Genomic DNA, 18758 nt, shown 5'->3' with positions numbered 1-18758 from the left:
GAATCCAGGAGCACAGTGAGCCCGGGACCCACGTTGGAGGGAACAGGGAGGCACACACGGCCACACTGCACCTTGATGAATGTGTGACTACAGGGCAATGTTCCCACTCTATCCCCAGGTTTAGACTACGATCAATAAATCTCAGGTACGCCATTTGAAGTGTGTCTACTAAGGGAAAGTATCGCCACATACACCCTCCCTAACAAATAGTGATTACGTAGGAGGGAGTGTTACAAAGTTTAAGAGATCTGTATCCTGAGGAAGGCCTTTGACCCTGTTGGGCAATAATGAGAGGCTGAGACATGTTGGTACAGCAGACAAGGTAATGGAGACTTTGGTTCTCACATATACCCGTTCATAACGAGTTATTAATCCTGCCAGGAAGACCCTATAATAAATAGATAGCCCACTTAGACAGTTTTAGTCTTATTTGTTCTCTGCACTTGGGTTCCCTAGTTTGAAATAATTCTGATTCATAATCCTTTTGCAAAAATAATATCGCCCCCATCCTCAGCGTTGGGTTGCGCCAGGATGTGGCAGCAGCCCTATGATAAAGCATGCCACTATCTAGTGGGTGAGGGCAATAAACAAATTCCCAAATTGACTCGACTGCTTGTTGATCAGTTTGGGTTGTTATGGCCAGGAACTAAGTAGTCTAGTCTTCTGCTTTTCCCTATTTTCTGGTTCTATTCCCTTTCTATGTTTAGTTTAATTTAGTTTTATGTTAGGGTCCTTCTTGTTGTGCAAGTAATATAACACAGGCTATGACAAAAGCACTGAAGACGGGAATAGGGACGTGATGCACAAGACTTACACCTCAAAACTGAAAGTTCCGAGCAGCCCGCTGAGTATGAAGAGTTTTATATAGCGTGAACATGACCCGTCAGGGTATTAGAGTGCTGTACATACAGCAATCAAGGGAAAAGGGAAAAATGCAAGAAGGAATATGCAAGTAGCAATACAGATACAATATAAACAATTGTCCTGATATTTGCATATTATATTGTGGTTTATGTTTTCATATGCTGTACTTTTATTGCTTGGTAGGTACAAAACCAATTAAAGTTTTAAAATACGGTAAAAGGAATAATGTTATGTGAAGACATTCCGGTATGCGATGTAAGCTTATTACTAAAGGAACATTTCGATCATATATATGGCACACGATAAAAGTTACATTTATCTGTAAAGGCAAAATAAATATAAGCAATGCAGTGACACTCACTTCCAACCAAACAGTCAAACAAACCTGCTGGGAATTTTACAGCTGAGAGCAATGCTTGGGTGATTTTGGAAAGGTAGCAAACAGACAAACAATCTAAAACAATATTTGTTATTAACAAGAACTGATTTCCAACATGCGCCTGACAAAGAAGAGAAAATTGCACAGTAAGGTAGAAGCGCAGCGGACAGCTATTACACTGTTGGTATTTTCGGTACTCTTGACCATCTAATACAAACATGGCATTCATTCTAAATGAAAAGCAAAAGAAAGGACTGCACGCCTATGATAATAACTTGCTGCAGCAATTATTATCATAATTAGTGTCCAGCCGCAAATCTTCATAAATTGTCTACATCCTTATCAAATTTGTAAGTAATAAATAATCCCAATTAATGTTTTCATTTCTTTGAATAAAAATAAAATGCAAATATAAACAACGAATGAACAGCAGAGAAGCAGCATCCCCAACCACATCCTATCTCTGGAACCTGCCTCCTCACACACCAAAAAACAGAAAACTGGGCGTCCCAATCCACACATAGCTGATTCATATGTTCAGAATTGTTCCTTGAAAAGTGTCTTTATTTTCTTTCAATGTACTTCTACATACAGACCTCAACAGTTTCAATACAGAGAGTTTGTGGGCACAATACTTTAATAGTACAGGTGATTTCAAGATCTTACAGTTACCGTTGAATCACCCCTTACCAGTGGGTTTACCTACCAAACAACAGGAAAAACGACTTTTACTTGAATGAACAGAAGTTGCGATTCTTGCAATAATATAAACTATATGTTCATAACATATAATTAGACTATAAGAGGAGAACCGCCTGTCTTTGGGTTTCTTGGACGACGAAGGAAGACACCTGCTGTGTAATGCTTGCTAATCACTTCTGTTTACGCACAGCCTTCTGGAGCTGGTTGTGGGCTACAGCATATTTGAGACATCTGACTATTTTTACACTAGGCAGAGCAATTATTATTTCCTCTTTACTTTCGTGTCCCCATGCATGTTTGTGTCAACATTTCAAAATCTGTGCTTAAATGTACAGCAATGATAAGACATTAGTTTGTCAGAGTTAAAGGTCATAACTGTCAGGCCAAAGCACAGAGGCACTGCTCACTCGTCTACAGCTCAGATTAGAGTTCCGTTAGAACCAATAAACACTATCCTCTTGCAAAAGGTTCAGCCCGTAAAAGATGGACAGGGTTAAAACCTTCACCTCAACAGAAGCCATAATTGTGTTCATACGTAAATGAGCTAAGAAATACTGTACTCCACATGCTAAGAAATGTACACAGGTTTGCACAAATTGATGAATGTCTGCAATGCTGGCTGCCCTGATCAGACAGATATTTTACAGCAAAACTTTTCCCTAAGATGCCTCACACCTCATTGTGAGTGATGAACGCCTGATGCGTGGTACTTAGTAGGGCTGCCTTTGCCTTGAAAACATAACCGTCATGAACTACAGTTAACTATGTTTCTTCGTTTATATATAGAACCAGTTGCTCCTGTTGTACTTGATAAATCGAAATGCATGTGCAGAACCCATGGTGGGGTCACCAAACAGAGATGTAAAGTAGATCTGTATGTTTGCCATATGCCTATGCAATGCTAAGATGAAACTCAATAAAAATTAGTTTAAAAAAACCTTATAAACAAAAGATGTTCTGACTTATTGGAAGGCACTAACTTTGGCTTTTACAAAGAAATGATGTCAATGAATTGTATTTTTATACATCCAATGTGTTTCACCAAACTGTCTTTTGCGGTGGGAAAGCATGTATCTGCAGAACGGGTTCTTAAATGAATGTAGGACAAAAAGCAAGAATGTGAATGAAATCGTGAAAGAGAAAAAACAAATGAGGAAACAACTGGAACTAAAAGTCAGTGTGTGGAAGTCAGTATAACAACAATAGAAATGAGCAGCAGAGAGTGTTTGAAAGAAAGAGAGAGGGGGTTGGAGAAAGTAAGATTGAAAAACTCAGAGTGCGAGAAAGAGTGAGACTGTGACAGAGTGAGACTGTGACAGAGTGAGAGCAACAATGACTTAAGTATGAAAGATTAAAAATAAGTATGATCGGTTGAATGATGAAGCTAGAAAGCAAGTGTGGAGAGGTACGTTACAGAAATCAGAGCAGAAGGGAAAGGGAGATGGAGAAATAGAGACATACTCGAAACAGATGCTCGGAGACATGGGGAAAAAGAAAGCTAGAAAGAGAGTGTGTACAGCACCGTAAGTGATAGAGGTATTCTATTGGTAGCAACGGGTGGCTCGGGGGCAGATGATCGACACCCATCGTATAGGACACATTACAAATGTCACAGTAAAGAAATAGCAGGCATTCTTTTGGTACCATTTAGGGCAGACAATCTCTTGCAAAGTAACGAATAGACCAACAAAATGACTGGTGGCATGCTCTGGAGCACGGGTACTCATAGTACGGCCCGTGGGCCTCCAGCGCGCCGGCAAGCCTTCCGTTGCTCTAGCCCCGCCCCCACGCCCACTGACCCCGCCCCCACCGGTGCGGCCCTTGGACACAAACCAAACTGTAAATGTGGCCCCCGAGAGAAAGTTTGTGAGTACCCATGCTCTGGAGGCACAGTACCTGAGAGGAGACACTCTGGAATTTAGACATACAAGATATGTCACATGGTGATTCTGATAAACGTATATAACACTCACATAGCTATTGTATCCCCTTCCACAGAAAGAATATTGGGTGATGCTTCTACCGGCACATGAGCTCTGACTGTCACACCTGTTTCTACTGGCATATGTGCAGTTTCTACAGTTGGCCCCGACTTCTACCGTGGTGCTTCTGACCAATATGTGGCCCTTTACAAGTAAAAACTGTTCTCATGCAGCTGAGCGATTGTGTGTGGGCAAATTTTCAAAACGTTTTGGATTAGTTCACAAGCTCCCAAATGGAACAGCCTCAAAAGTGTAGGGTGACTCAATCCCTCCAGATCATTAACGTTACTGTTTCAATAACTGGAATATTTTTGTGATATCCTACCGCATTCTCAGTGTTTAGGCCTTGCTTTGCTTCCACTGAACTAATTATACTAACACTTCTGAAATCAATGACCAGTAGGTGAAAAGTTCAGTACTGTGTCAGTGTCCACTGGGACCTGGAGACAGGTGGTCACATTTCTCAAATGCTTTGCTCTTTGGACAAGACAGCTGGAAATCTATGCTTTAACATTTACAATTTAGAACCATTAAAAAAAATATAACTTCTGTTCCTCGCAATATTCAATTACTTGTGATAGTTCACTCGCTCACAAATGCCTTATCTCATCATGCCGCTGTGCATACATCGAGAAAAGGGTGCATGTAAACTATCTATTTCCACACAGAGGAAAACAATTAGAAGGGCCAATTGCATCTGGATGTGGAAGAGGGTGAAAAAACCAGTAAGGTGGCAACTAAGACATAAGACGTTAGATCAAGAGTTTAAGATTGACTGGATTAACATGAGTCTGGTGTGGTGACCTGGATTTGTGGTCAATGAAAGCTGTGAGAGAGAGGGATGCGGTTCCTTTCCCCTTTATGAAGTGGTGGCAAGTAGCACTGGGATGGAAAGATGTGTTCTCTCGTGTAGCCTGATGACCTATCAGGAAGGGGTTGGACCCATGGAGTGTTCGGATCTGAGGTATGAAAAGAGGAGCAGCCAAGCTTGGGTGAAAACAACATCAAAATGTATTCTCATCAATCAAGAAGTCAGCGGAAAGTAATGTTTCTATTTGCAATTGCCTCACTACACATGGGCTGCTTCAGGTAGTTCTGGAAAGACACAATATTGGCACACATTGCTCTAATCCTAACCCTTTTCTTACACAAGAGTATCACTAGGGCAGGCTGCGTTATAAAAAGGCTGACCACACCCTGGTGCTGTGTTTTTCTCCAGCATCCTAAGGAACAGCATATTATCTATTCTGTGGAGGGGTATAGGGCTTGTTACCATGTCAACGTATTTTGGAGTTTAGCTACAACATGGAAAGTAGGCTGTTTGCCTGCCTAGGTTATGCTCCTGCACGTGTTTTCACGAGAGGGCCCTCAGATATGCAAATGTTGTCCAGTGTGATTGAGAAATAATTATAAAGAAATGTATGTTGCCCATATGATGTAAAGTGTAGACTTGATGGTTGGGATCACTACAGATCTTGGGCCAGATGTACGACCATAGCATTTTGTAACTTGCAAACTGCGACAAATTGCGAGTCGCAATTATCGAGTCGCAAAGTACTAAGTACAAAATTGTCAGAGACACTGTTTGCGATTCGTAATGGGGTCGCAAATTGCATGTCTGATGAATATTAATGAGGCGGTCGCAATTTGCGACCCCATTGGGAATGGCTAGCACTCCCAGGGATGGTAACCTGCTGAGGTCAGCAGACCACCATGTCTGGGACTGCTTTTAAATAAAGCAGTTTTTTTTTCAAATGCAAACCGTTTTCCTTAAAGGAAAACGGGATGCATTTAAAAAAGAAAAATGAACTTTCAAGTTTAATTTTTTAAGGGCAGTGGTCCCTGGGACCACTGCCTGCCCTTAAAAAATAATTGCGAATGCATTCCGGAAGGGGTCCCCTTCCCGTTTGCAAGTGCCTTACCGCCCTTCAGAGCAGGGTGGTAAACTGCAAGTTTTTGCGACCGCAATCCCGGTCGCAAAATATTCATACATTGGTTTTGGAGTCACTATTAGGAAGGGACGCCCTTAGAACGCCTCTTCCTAATAGAGAGTCGCTAACCCTATTCTGCGAGTCGCTAATTGATTAGCGACTCGCAAAATAGGGTTGGTACATAGGCCACACATTTTTTGCAGTCGCAAACAGGCCTAATATCCCTTTGGAACTGCAAAAAACAGGCGCACATCGGGCCCCTTGACGCTTTCCTTATTCAAACAGTCTTCAAATACACATATTTGAAACAAAAGTAAAAAAGATACTGCGCGACAGAATGTTTCAGAACACGCAGATAGTCCATATAATGAAACTCTTACTTTTTTTTTAATGCTTGGCCTCTTACCTGATCAGATTTCAGAACCATTTCCTCCTGGCATAGTCTAGACATATCCTGGGCAGAGATGGTTACACTGATCTCTGCCACACTTGTTTCTGAATTGGAGTAGGGAAGTCCGTGGCCATAGATATCATCTTCATCACTTGAGGATGCATGGCCGGCTTCCTCGTGTTTGTTTTGAACAGCATTGGCTGCTCCTTCAGAAGGTCCAAGGCATCTTTGTTTAGCAGACTCTCCAATGTGAGATCTCTTAACGGGACTGCTTTCAGGATTACAAGCTTCCTTAGCAGAGCCAGGTTGGGGATGAGCAGATATATTTCTAGGGGCAGTGTCTGTTAGGTCAGAATGTCGCTCTTCTGTACTTGTTTCATCACTTTTCCTATTAGATGATGATCGCTTATCTTCTCCTATTAAACAGAACACATCTAGAGATTCTTTGTTTATTAAGTTGTTTTCCAAAACTAGACTACTTGTTTCAGAACTGCTCCTGTTGCTTGACGTTTCACCTAGTGCATGCTGTCCAGCGAAACTATCTCTTTCTTGGAAGGACAATAGTACACCATCTTTTTCAAAGATTATTTCTTGTCGCTGCTCAGTTTTATCATAATCTCCAGAATTAACAAGAGTGCACAGAGAAGAGTCAGCAGTGATTGGAGCATGTGATGTAATCGATGTAAATTCTTCAGGTTTCAGGTCCGTACACTGTGGTAGGATCTTTGCGTCTTCGTCGTCCAACTGACTCCCGGATTCAGAAGAATGAAGCACACTGAACACATCAGAGCCGTTCTCGGGCTGCAAGAGGCCGTGAGACTCCCCACTGTACACACTGTCTCGATCTGGGGAATCGGTACTCCATTGGTCTACACTACTACTCATCAGGCTTGTGGTACCAGAAATCAAATCACTGTTCAATACGTGTGGACTATCACAAGGGAGCCGACGCTCATAGCTTGGTGTAGTTTCCAGAGAGCTATATTCATGCCTGTTACTTCCACTTTCTGCTTTGAAGAAAAGAAGCACACAAAAGAAGCATTTAAGCATTTCTTGCAAATTAAGAACAGATTGTTTATTTTTTTTAAATGTTTAATGTTGGTTACAAACTGTAAAACATGCCATAAAGTCGCATAAAAACGTACAGATTTTTTTTTTAAATCAATATCCTTACCCCCTTTTCTCTTTCTTTTATATTTCACTTCATTAAGTCCCAAAACTTACACATCACCTTGATTACAACTTTATCATTCGAACCTAGCAGATGCGTGGCAGATCTGTGTTGGTCAGGTGTGTTAAAAAGTCGAACAATACGATTGATAAGCGAAAACTGTCAAAATGCACACATTCACTTGCAATATTACCAATTGCCTCAACTGAGCTGGAAGAGCAGAATTTGCAACAGTGAATGACCTATGGAATGTCCAAGCAGGCACCAGTGTGCTCGAGATGACTCAGTCGGATCAGAAAAATAGGATATGCAATGGTGTAACTTCTGCCAAATTAACGCAATTTCAATAACGCCTGTTAATCTCAAAGAGAGGGAACAATTACTTATGTTTAGCAAAGGTTTATCAGCGTGAGCATCCTCTCCAGAGTAAGTGCTTTAGAATCTTTCCCTACAGAGGACGATACCACACAGTGCTTGTCCAACATGTTAAATCACATTTTACAGCGTACGAGTGCAATCTAAGATATCTATGAACATGACAAATCACGTGTCAAAAAGATATTGCCTATTTGATGTTAAAGATTCACAGAAATCTTATAAACCTGATGGCCCAGGATAAAGTACGTGAACGTGTTCCCTTCAATTTGTATTTTTCGTGTTTAGTTGCACCATAAACCGCTAAACAAATAGAGGTTGGTGGTCTCATATGAACCTGACAGGATATAAATGCAGTACAAATTTAAATTGCTCAATCGTTAATATAGTGCTCCAGAATTAGTATCATTTATAGACTTGCATACTGTTAATGCCAGACTTGGGAATTTTTTTTTGTACTAATAGAGAATTTACATATTAAACACACCCTTTTCAAAGCCCTACCAATACCTTAAAAAAAAAAAGTAACCAACTTCTTTTTACCGACTAGCAGTTGCCCAGATTACCCTATAGATCCTCAAGTAACCCCATCCTAATTTGATTCTGAATACCCACATGCAACATATATAAGGCTCCTCGTGAATTTAAAAAAAGATGGCAATGATAACCGATTATAAGGTTAATTAACTTATATATGGTTCTTTTGCAGACTTGCTAACTTTATTGAATTCAGTAAATAGCACCATATATCTGGAAGGGGAAATACAAGCTTGCTTTTATTTCAAAAGCATTTTTAGGACTACCTGTACAGCCCTCATTTACAGTTTAATTACTGTTGAGAGATGTTAAGCGACTTTCATGTTGTTGATTTGCATATTTCAGTCAATGGAGTGTTTGCTAGAGTTCACACTGTGATGGCTTTCCGTCTTGTGCTGTGCGCTATAACCCAGCTGGGAACTATGTGGATACAAATACACCTTTAATAGGTTTGCTGGTTGAAAAGTTAATTAATCATGTAAGGAGTGGCTTACACACTCTGTAAAGTCACAGATTATAACTACGGGTCAAAATGCATTGAAGCATAGCAAGAGGTAACGCCATTGTTTAACCTTTTATTGTTTTTAAACTGACGCTAATATTATAACGGTTAATGTACAAAAATAATTCATTCCAAATGGGCCATCCGAGAACTGTGTTTTAATAGGAATAGATGTGCTGTTACTTTAAGGGAGTACTTGGATATCGTGGAGGTATTATTATTATTATTATTATTATATGAAATTTGTAATGCGCTCAGCTTACCCGGGGGCATCCCGGCGCAACAGACCAAAGAAGGAGGAACTCGATAACTCACTACTGTGGAAACAAGTAGGTTTTAAGAAGTTTCCTAAATACTAGGATCTTGTGCTCTGAGCGAATCTTAAGGGGCAGAGAATTCCACAGAGATGCCACCTGTACCGAGAAGCGCCTGCCCCCAGTCCGAGCTCTCCTGACTCTCGCAGATTGCAAAAGATGTTGCTGGTCTGAGCGCAAAAGGCGGGGAGGTTTATAAGGACGGGCCATATTAAAAAGGATGGGGGGGCCTTTGCCATGAAGAATTTTATGGGCCGTACACAACTCCTTGAATTTCACCCGCTCCTTAACAGGGAGCCAGTGAAGTGCTTTCAGGGCCGGGGCAGCAGACTGCCTTCTAGGGATCTCCATCAAAACTCTGGCAGCTGCATTTTGCACCTGTTGGAGGGTTTTAAAGGTGGCTTCAGGGGCACCAAGAAACAGGGCATTACCAAAGTCAAGCCTTGAAAGGATTAAACCACGCATCAAAAGCTTCTTAGCTGGATCCGGAAGCAGTGGGAGTACCTTTCGGGCTGACTTCAGTAGACCGAAGCAAACCCCCGCGGTCTTTCTGGCGTGGGTCCTAAAGGACAGATCTTCCTCCAACCATACTCCCAAGGACTTGATCTCCTTCTTGGGAGATGGAGGGTCGCCAAGAGACCGGGGCCAACAGCTGGCAATGATGGAGGGACTGGAGTTGCCCAAGAGCATCAGCTCAGTTTTTCCTCCATTGAGCTTCAGAGCTGAGTTGGACATCCATTGATAGACATTAGCCAGGCAGTCATGCAACAAGTTGGGTTGTTCCGCCAGCTGAGTGAGGCCCACCACCAGCTGAGTATCATCAGCATAGCTGATGATCTTCAACCCCGAGGGGGCTACCACTCTTTCAAGTGGAGTCATATATGCATTGAACAAAGTAGGGCTCAACGATGAGCCCTGAGGGACTCCACATTGAAGAGGGAATAGGGAAGACTGCTCTGCCCCTTCCCAGACTTGGTAGAAACGGTTGGAGAGAAAAGATCCCAACCATTTCAGGGCCGTCCCTGAGACACCTACCTCTGACAGGCGTTGGAGGAGCACCTGGTGACTCACGGTGTCAAAGGCAGCACTCAAGTCCAGGAGGATCACTGCCACTGATCCTCCAGCATCAAGAGTGCTCCTTGCTTCCTCCACTACCGCCAGCAGGGCTGTGTCCGTTCCTTGGCCGGGACGGAAACCAGTCTGGGAGTCTCCCAACAGGTGGTTGGACTCAAGATAGTAAGAGAGCTGACGGTTAACCAGCTTCTCTGCGATTTTAGAAAACCCCGGCAGAAGCGAGATAGGCCTGAAGTTGGTCAGATTGGCGGGATCCAAGCCTGGTTTTTTTAGTAGGGCTTTTACTACTGCCTTTTTCCATCTCAGAGGGACTATACCATGAGAGAGAGAGAGGTTGACAAGGTCAGTGAGGGGAGCTGACAGAGTATTAGCCACAAGTTTAAGATGTTTCATAGGCACTGGATCACTCGGAGATCCACTCTTCATCTCCACCAAGACCTTTGTAACCTCCTCCTCCGAGAAGGGACCAAAAGAGACAAGTTCGGTCGGGCAGCTTATAGGACCAGTAGCCGGCTCAGAGATTTGAGGCATAGCGGGCAGAGAGGATAGGATAGTATCTATTTTAGAATGGAAGAAACTAGCCAGTTCTTCACATTTGTCTTTAGGATTGACGTGCACGACTGGCGGGACTGGGGCTTTGAGGAGTTCTTTAAAAATTTTAAAGGATTCTCTTGGAGAGTTACTTGCCCTCTCAATCTTATCACTAAAGAAAATCTTTTTGACATCCTTCAGTGCACTTTTGTATTTTCTCATCTCTCTTTTATAATTAGCCCGCTTTCTTCCGTCTGCTCTCTCCTCCAGGCACGTTCAAGCCTTTTGCAAGAAGTTCTGCAACTCCTGAGTTCCGGAGTATACCAGGGGGCAGAAGCAGTTCTTCTCTCCCTGATAAGCCTCCTTTTTTTAGGAATCAGTCGATCAAGAGAGTTAGTGAGCCAATTAGCCAGATGTTGATCAGCAATATTGGGGTCATCTACAGGGTCAGGGCGAGTTATCGCTAGCTCTTCAACCTAACTTTCAACCGGCAGCTTCGACCAGAGTCGTTCCACAGTGTATTGTCTAGGCACGGGATCTCCCCGGTTCTTCAACAACCAGCTGAAAGGAATAAGGTGGTGATCCGTCCAGGGAAGGGCCAACATCTGGAGGGCTTGCAGGTTGGCAGTATTAGCAAAAACAGCGTCAAGCTGATGACCTCTGTTATGAGTGGCTCCCAAATGAGCGAGGTGAAGATCGAGAGCATCAAATGAGCTCAATAAATCTCTTGCCACCACGTCATTGGGGTCATCAAAGTGAAGATTAAAATCCCCCAGAAGTACAAAGTTGCATGAGGCAGCGGCTAATGGAATGATGGCCTCAATAATAGAGTCCACAAAATTCCCCAGCGCAGCAGGAGGGCGATACAAAAGGAGGCCGGAGATGGAAACGGAGGAAGATATGCCAAGGGAGAAATGACAACTTTCAGTGTTGGTAATACCGCAGTCTGCAGCTTTGCACACGAAAGTATCTCTATAAACGATGGCCACTCCACCCCCTCTCCCATCCGGCCTATCAAGATGGAAAATGAGGTAACCCGGTGGGAGAGCATTGACAATATCGGGACCTGAACACGCGGTCAACCACGTTTCCGTTAGGAATAACACATCCAGACAGTGGTCCAAAAGGAGGGAGTGTATTTCTATTGCGTGACAAGGCAGTGATCTGCAATTAAGCAGAGCCATAGTGAGTGTGTTTAAAGCCACACAGTGATTAGACACAGGACACCCGAGACAGTGTTTAAAGGCAGTACCCTCAACCCAATTATAATGGCAACTAGGCAGTTTAGTCGCGCGAAGCGAGAGCAGAGAGTCTCGTGAATACCTGAGGGGAGGGGCCAAATGTCTAGATGGATTGAGCAGAGTGGTGTGCCCTGAGCCCGTCTGGGCCCGGACGGGCACAGACGGGCTTGACTCTGGCGAAACTCCGGCGATATTCCGGCATCCCCGCTGCGCGTCTCCGCTGCGCGTGGACATGGCAGCTTTTAAGCCCTAGTCGCCTCCTAGAGAGAGGACTAGCGCGTGCACCCTCTTCCCCAACCAAAGATGTCCGCCAACAACCAACAAACGAAGGCGAGGGACCGGCAAAGAGCGGTGATTCCACCGATTACCGTGCGTGTCAGTGGATGCAAATACAATTAGGCATATGCCAGCTGATTACACAACAGGGTCAACAATTTTAATTAAAAGTACAAATTTTACAAATTGCACGAAAACAAGTGATTTTAAAAAGCTCAAGAGAGCAGCTAGCAAGTCAGCATGGAGTGGAATGGAAGCGCTGTGTGTAATGCGCTAGTGGTCAAGAACGAGCTGCCTGATTTGTCTGCTTTTAAGCCCTAGTCGCCTCCTAGAGAGAGGACTAGCGCGTGCACCCTCTTCCCCAACCAAAGATGTCCGCCAACAACCAACAAACGAAGGCGAGGGACCGGCAAAGAGCGGTGATTCCACCGATTACCGTGCGTGTCAGTGGATGCAAATACAATTAGGCATATGCCAGCTGATTACACAACAGGGTCAACAATTTTAATTAAAAGTACAAATTTTACAAATTGCACGAAAACGAGTGATTTTAAAAAGCTCAAGAGAGCAGCTAGCAAGTCAGCATGGAGTGGAATGGAAGCGCTGTGTGTAATGCGCTAGTGGTCAAGAACGAGCTGCCTGATTTGTCTGCTTTTAAGCCCTAGTCGCCTCCTAGAGAGAGGACTAGCGCGTGCACCCTCTTCCCCAACCAAAGATGTCCGCCAACAACCAACAAACGAAGGCGAGGGACCGGCAAAGAGCGGTGATTCCACCGATTACCGTGCGTGTCAGTGGATGCAAATACAATTAGGCATATGCCAGCTGATTACACAACAGGGTCAACAATTTTAATTAAAAGTACAAATTTTACAAATTGCACGAAAACGAGTGATTTTAAAAAGCTCAAGAGAGCAGCTAGCAAGTCAGCATGGTCTCATCTGCTTTAACAATCTGAAAATTTGGTGATATAATAAATATGGACAAGAGTTAAAACAAAAATGCTTTGATTTATGCTTAAGTATGACTATTAGATCCACATTTGTTACTGTTGAACGTGACCAAATTATTCCAAAATGATTGTACAGTTGTCATGTAACTGATATTGGATGGATGCACAGCAATATTTTTGATCAGAGCTGAATTGGAGTTGAGAAGCGTTTTTTGGTTGTTTTTTTGGTGCTCCGCAAGGAGGCGTCGAGGGCCCACCGACGTCGGACTGAATGTATGAAAATGTGAGGCTAGAGGACCTCTAGTCTCATCCCTTCGCAGGCACACACATGTTTGTCATTCCTTAAGTCAAGAAAACGACTTTCATTCAATGTTCTTAGTGGTTCTTTAATTTATTTGCTGATTCATTTTTTCAATTTTATATTGATTAGTCAAATCTCTTCAAAATCAGTTTCAGCAATTTACTTCAGGCATTGTCTTTTTAAACATGTCCAATGCATTTCGGGCATTAAAGGTGTGCCCTTCATCAGGGAATAGACACTAAAAAAATAATAATATACATGCACATTAGTGTGAGTATTAACTGAAAACATCACAATAAAAATACAGACATCGTGACAATGTAACATAGTTCAATACTGTTATTAGCTGCCTGCAAGTATATCAATGGTGAATGCGCAAGAAAAACAAGGCTGTTTGTTTGCAATACTGGGAACGTGAAAAAATGAATTAATGAGTCACTTACATGCCGGTGGGGAAAAGATCGTGTGAAATCTGCAAGAGGGGAAGGTGAAATGAGAGAACACGATTAGCGTGAGAGGGCTGGAATGCACGGAAATGTGCTCGAAATTGGGAGGCGGTGAAAACTAACCTGACTATATTCGGAAAGTTAGATCGGTCCGGTCCTAATCTCCGTGGAACGCCGGCGAGAGCATAGGGGTTGCCGCGTTCTTTAAATTCAAATTGCTGTCATGTGATCGTCACGTGGGAGCAAGGGTGGGGGAAACACTATGTGTGCGGATTAAATCGGCAGTGCTTCACAGTGTCCTAATCGGCTGAGCATACAGCCAATGTAAATAACTAAACATTCAGAACGAATGGGCTTGTGGAATAAAGGAATGAGTATGTGAAAATAAAAAAACGTGGGTGAAAGACTGGAAACTCCTATGAAAATTAAAATTAAAATAAAATGTTAAGGTCCGGTGGAGGATCGAACTCGGAACCATGGGGTTGAGGTGCTCGGTAAGCTACTCATGTGGCTACGGCGGGATGTGCTTGAACAGTGTTGAAAAAAGGTGTCTATGTAGTTGGAAATAGGAACACGCACAATAGCAGCAAGATGGGTGTAAAGAGCAATTCATTACAGATAACAGGCAAATTCAATTCTGTCATTGAGACCCGTTGGTTTCTGGGTTGATAATTTGTAAATCCAATAGTTCTCCCTTCTCAAAAGGAATTTGTTATTGTCTCTTCCCTCTAATTTCGACACAGTCTCTAGGATGATAAACTTGATTTGGGAAACATTATGTTGGAATTCGACGAAGTGTGCTGCTAGGGCTGACTTTGAATTTTTGAGTCTAATATTTGACTTATGTTCCGTTAGGCGCACCTTAATGCGTCGTTCGGTTTTCCCTATGTACATCTTGCCACAGGGACACTTTATGCCATATATCAGATTGCTGGTATCGCAGGTGGCGTTGACTTTGAGTTTAATTGCATGACCTTGACTTGGATGATGTATTATGTTGCCTTTGATGATGCTGTTGCAGTTGCCGCAATTTAAACACGGTTTGGTTCCAGTGTAAGTAGCGGACTCTTTGGGTTTATGTTGTACAATTTCTCCCAGATTCTTAGCCCTGGTAAAGGCAAATATTGGTGGTTGGCTGAATGAGTCTCCAAAATCGGGTTCAATGTTAAGAATAGCCCAATGTTTCATGATGATTTGTTTGAATCTCTTGCTGCTGGTTGAATATTTCGAGACCACTACTGTACGTGATTGTTCAGACTTTGCCTTTGGAGTTAATAATTTGGTTCTGTCCATGTTTTCAACCCTTTTCTTGGTTTCTTCAACTAAAGATTTTGGGTACCCTCTATTGGTAAACTTTGTGGTCATTTCTTCGAGTCTTAGTTTAGCGGTGTTTGTCTCGGAAGAGATCCTTTTGACTCTTGCCATCTGGGAATATGGTAGGTTTCGAATCAGATTGGGTTCATGGAAGCTAGAATGTAGCAACATGTTATTCCTGTCGGTTGGTTTGACAAAAAGGTCCGTGCTGAATCCTTGTGAGGTTATCGTGATTTTCACATCAAGGAAATTTACCGAGGTGTCTGAAATGTCCCAAGTCAGTTGGATTCTTTTGTCGATAGCATTAAAGTTGTTAAGCTGATAGCACGCCCTATGTAACTCACATCTCATATATCTCAACATGAGCAATTACGATGACATATCAAAAAGCACTGAGGCCAGAGCCTCCACCTTTGCGTTTGAAACTAAAGATGTGGACCAAATTTATTCTCTTATCAGGGAGGAACTCACACAAGAAACTTCAAGTCGGTCGAAAGAGCAAAATATCAGACAGTTACTCTACCTATCCAAAAGGAAAACAAACCAACAACTCCATGCCAGTACTCTCATTAAGTACCACAAGAACCAACGCATACCACGTGGGCTTAGAATTGCACTTAAACCATCCCTATGCAAACATTCAAAAAAATTCCAGGAACGGTGGTACGAGATTCTTAACAAATGTTCACTGGATCTTATACTCCTAATTATACAAGAATTGTCTTCTATCTTAGAGGAACTTTCAGTAGAAATTCAGGAAACATCAACAGAACTCTCCAAAATGATGACAGAAGAGGAACTCAATACAACCCTAGAAGATATCAAGAACCAAATTGACCGTCACTCGAGAGAGATTAACGAACGCAAGATTCGCAAATTTAAGCGGGACACCTTGGATTACAGACTGGGAGAGGTCTATACATGGGCAGACATCTATGCCCAGAAACGAAGAAACCGTCCCTACAATTCAAACACAGACACTTCATCCACGGATAGCGAACCAAGTCATCAACAACGCAAATCTCAACCCGCACGTACAGCACAAGAATCAACACCTGCAGCGGAACCTACGACAAGTAAAGCCCCAGATACTAGCCCTTTTTTAGAACAGGGACAAGCTCAAAAAGGAGACCCAGGAGAGGGCAAAGAAAAGGAGAAAGAAAGAGACCCTCCAAATACCCGGAGCACGACCGCAACAACCAAAGAGAAGGAGAAGAAACCCAAAAAGAACCAACCTCAGAACACCTAGTGATTAACATCAGTGATCAAGTTTTCAGCTCTTACGAACTGGAATTATTACAAAAAGGAACATCATTTGTCCCTACCACTTCCACGGATCACCTGGAACTTGATGTGAGTTTTTTCAAGTTAATGAGAAAACTTAGACTCAGACATTTTTTTGACAACGTCATACCTGAACGTCCACAACAGGAGAAAGATCAATTACTGGGATTACGCCCACAAAGCACATTCCAAGCACCTGTGAGCCACAAGACATTGGACCTATTTGAGAACATAGTGAAACAAGATCTCAGTAAAATCAAACATGTGAAACCAAAATCTAAAAACATCACACAAAAAGACCTAGACACACTCAACAAAATAGCCAACAATGAACATATAATACTCACTAAAGCTGACAAAGGGGGAGCGATCGTCATCATGAACACCACCATGTACGATAACAAAGTGATGGAACATATCAGCGATATGACAACCTACAGTAAACTCAACTGTAATCCTACTATGGAATACTCTACCACCTTAAGAAACATCATTGATAGAGCACAAAAACATGGGACTATCACTGAGAGGACCAAAACTTTTCTCACTACCTCCAACCCCAAAAGTCCAACATTGAGAATGGTACCAAAAATCCATAAGAACATTAACAATCCCCCCATGAGACCTATAGTCTCCACACGAGGGAGTCTACACCAACCAATTGGCCAATTGATTGATAAATATTTACAACCGTCAGTGCAATCTATGCAAACATATATCAAGGACACCACAGACTTTCTACTGAAATTACAACAAACACCATTTAATCCCACAGAAAAAGTACTATTATGTACAGCGGACGTTTGTAGCCTATATACCAGCATACCCCACGACATGGGGATTGAAGCCATGGAATCTGCACTCCTGAACACAGATCTTGACCACGAATTGCAACTGTTTCTTATGGAACTAATGTACTTTACTTTGTACCACAGTTACTTTAAAGTCAAGGATGAATGGTACCAACAACTCACCGGGATGGCCATGGGCAATTCAGCTGCACCTGTGTACGCTAACATTTTTATGCAGTGGTACGAAACGCAAAACATCCTCAAAAACACAAACTGGATCAAAAATCTCAGAATGATAGCACGATACATAGATGATTATTTCATCGTATGGACCGATACTGAAGAGTCATTGAGAATGGAGCTTAACAACTTTAATGCTATCGACAAAAGAATCCAACTGACTTGGGACATTTCAGACACCTCGGTAAATTTCCTTGATGTGAAAATCACGATAACCTCACAAGGATTCAGCACGGACCTTTTTGTCAAACCAACCGACAGGAATAACATGTTGCTACATTCTAGCTTCCATGAACCCAATCTGATTCGAAACCTACCATATTCCCAGATGGCAAGAGTCAAAAGGATCTCTTCCGAGACAAACACCGCTAAACTAAGACTCGAAGAAATGACCACAAAGTTTACCAATAGAGGGTACCCAAAATCTTTAGTTGAAGAAACCAAGAAAAGGGTTGAAAACATGGACAGAACCAAATTATTAACTCCAAAGGCAAAGTCTGAACAATCACGTACAGTAGTGGTCTCGAAATATTCAACCAGCAGCAAGAGATTCAAACAAATCATCATGAAACATTGGGCTATTCTTAACATTGAACCCGATTTTGGAGACTCATTCAGCCAACCACCAATATTTGCCTTTACCAGGGCTAAGAATCTGGGAGAAATTGTACAACATAAACCCAAAGAGTCCGCTACTTACACTGGAACCAAACCGTGTTTAAATTGCGGCAACTGCAACAGCATCATCAAAGGCAACATAATACATCATCCAAGTCAAGGTCATGCAATTAAACTCAAAGTCAACGCCACCTGCGATACCAGCAATCTGATATATGGCATAAAGTGTCCCTGTGGCAAGATGTACATAGGGAAAACCGAACGACGCATTAAGGTGCGCCTAACGGAACATAAGTCAAATATTAGACTCAAAAATTCAAAGTCAGCCCTAGCAGCACACTTCGTCGAATTCCAACATAATGTTTCCCAAATCAAGTTTATCATCCTAGAGACTGTGTCGAAATTAGAGGGAAGAGACAATAACAAATTCCTTTTGAGAAGGGAGAACTATTGGATTTACAAATTATCAACCCAGAAACCAACGGGTCTCAATGACAGAATTGAATTTGCCTGTTATCTGTAATGAATTGCTCTTTACACCCATC

General features: G+C 42.5%; 1 protein-coding gene across 2 annotated transcripts in view; it reads right to left on the bottom strand.

Moving 5' to 3' along the window:
* The window catches only part of TECPR2 (tectonin beta-propeller repeat containing 2), a 626110-nt gene that overhangs the window by 368334 nt on the left and 239018 nt on the right, over nt 1-18758 (bottom strand). Inside the window, exon 10 of one of the 2 annotated variants that reach the window (XM_086937834.1) lies at nt 6265-7259. In XM_086937834.1, coding sequence (XP_086793960.1) covers nt 6265-7259 — 995 coding nt within the window. The remainder of the gene's footprint in view (nt 1-6264; nt 7260-18758) is intronic. The other variant, XM_086937835.1, reaches the window with a different exon arrangement.

This window comes from Lissotriton vulgaris, chromosome 9 (genome assembly GCF_964263255.1).
Source record: "Lissotriton vulgaris chromosome 9, aLisVul1.2, whole genome shotgun sequence".
Lineage (NCBI taxonomy): Eukaryota > Metazoa > Chordata > Amphibia > Caudata > Salamandridae > Lissotriton > Lissotriton vulgaris.
Note: the sequence above shows the minus strand (reverse complement) of the source record. Positions and strands in the feature narration are given on the sequence as shown.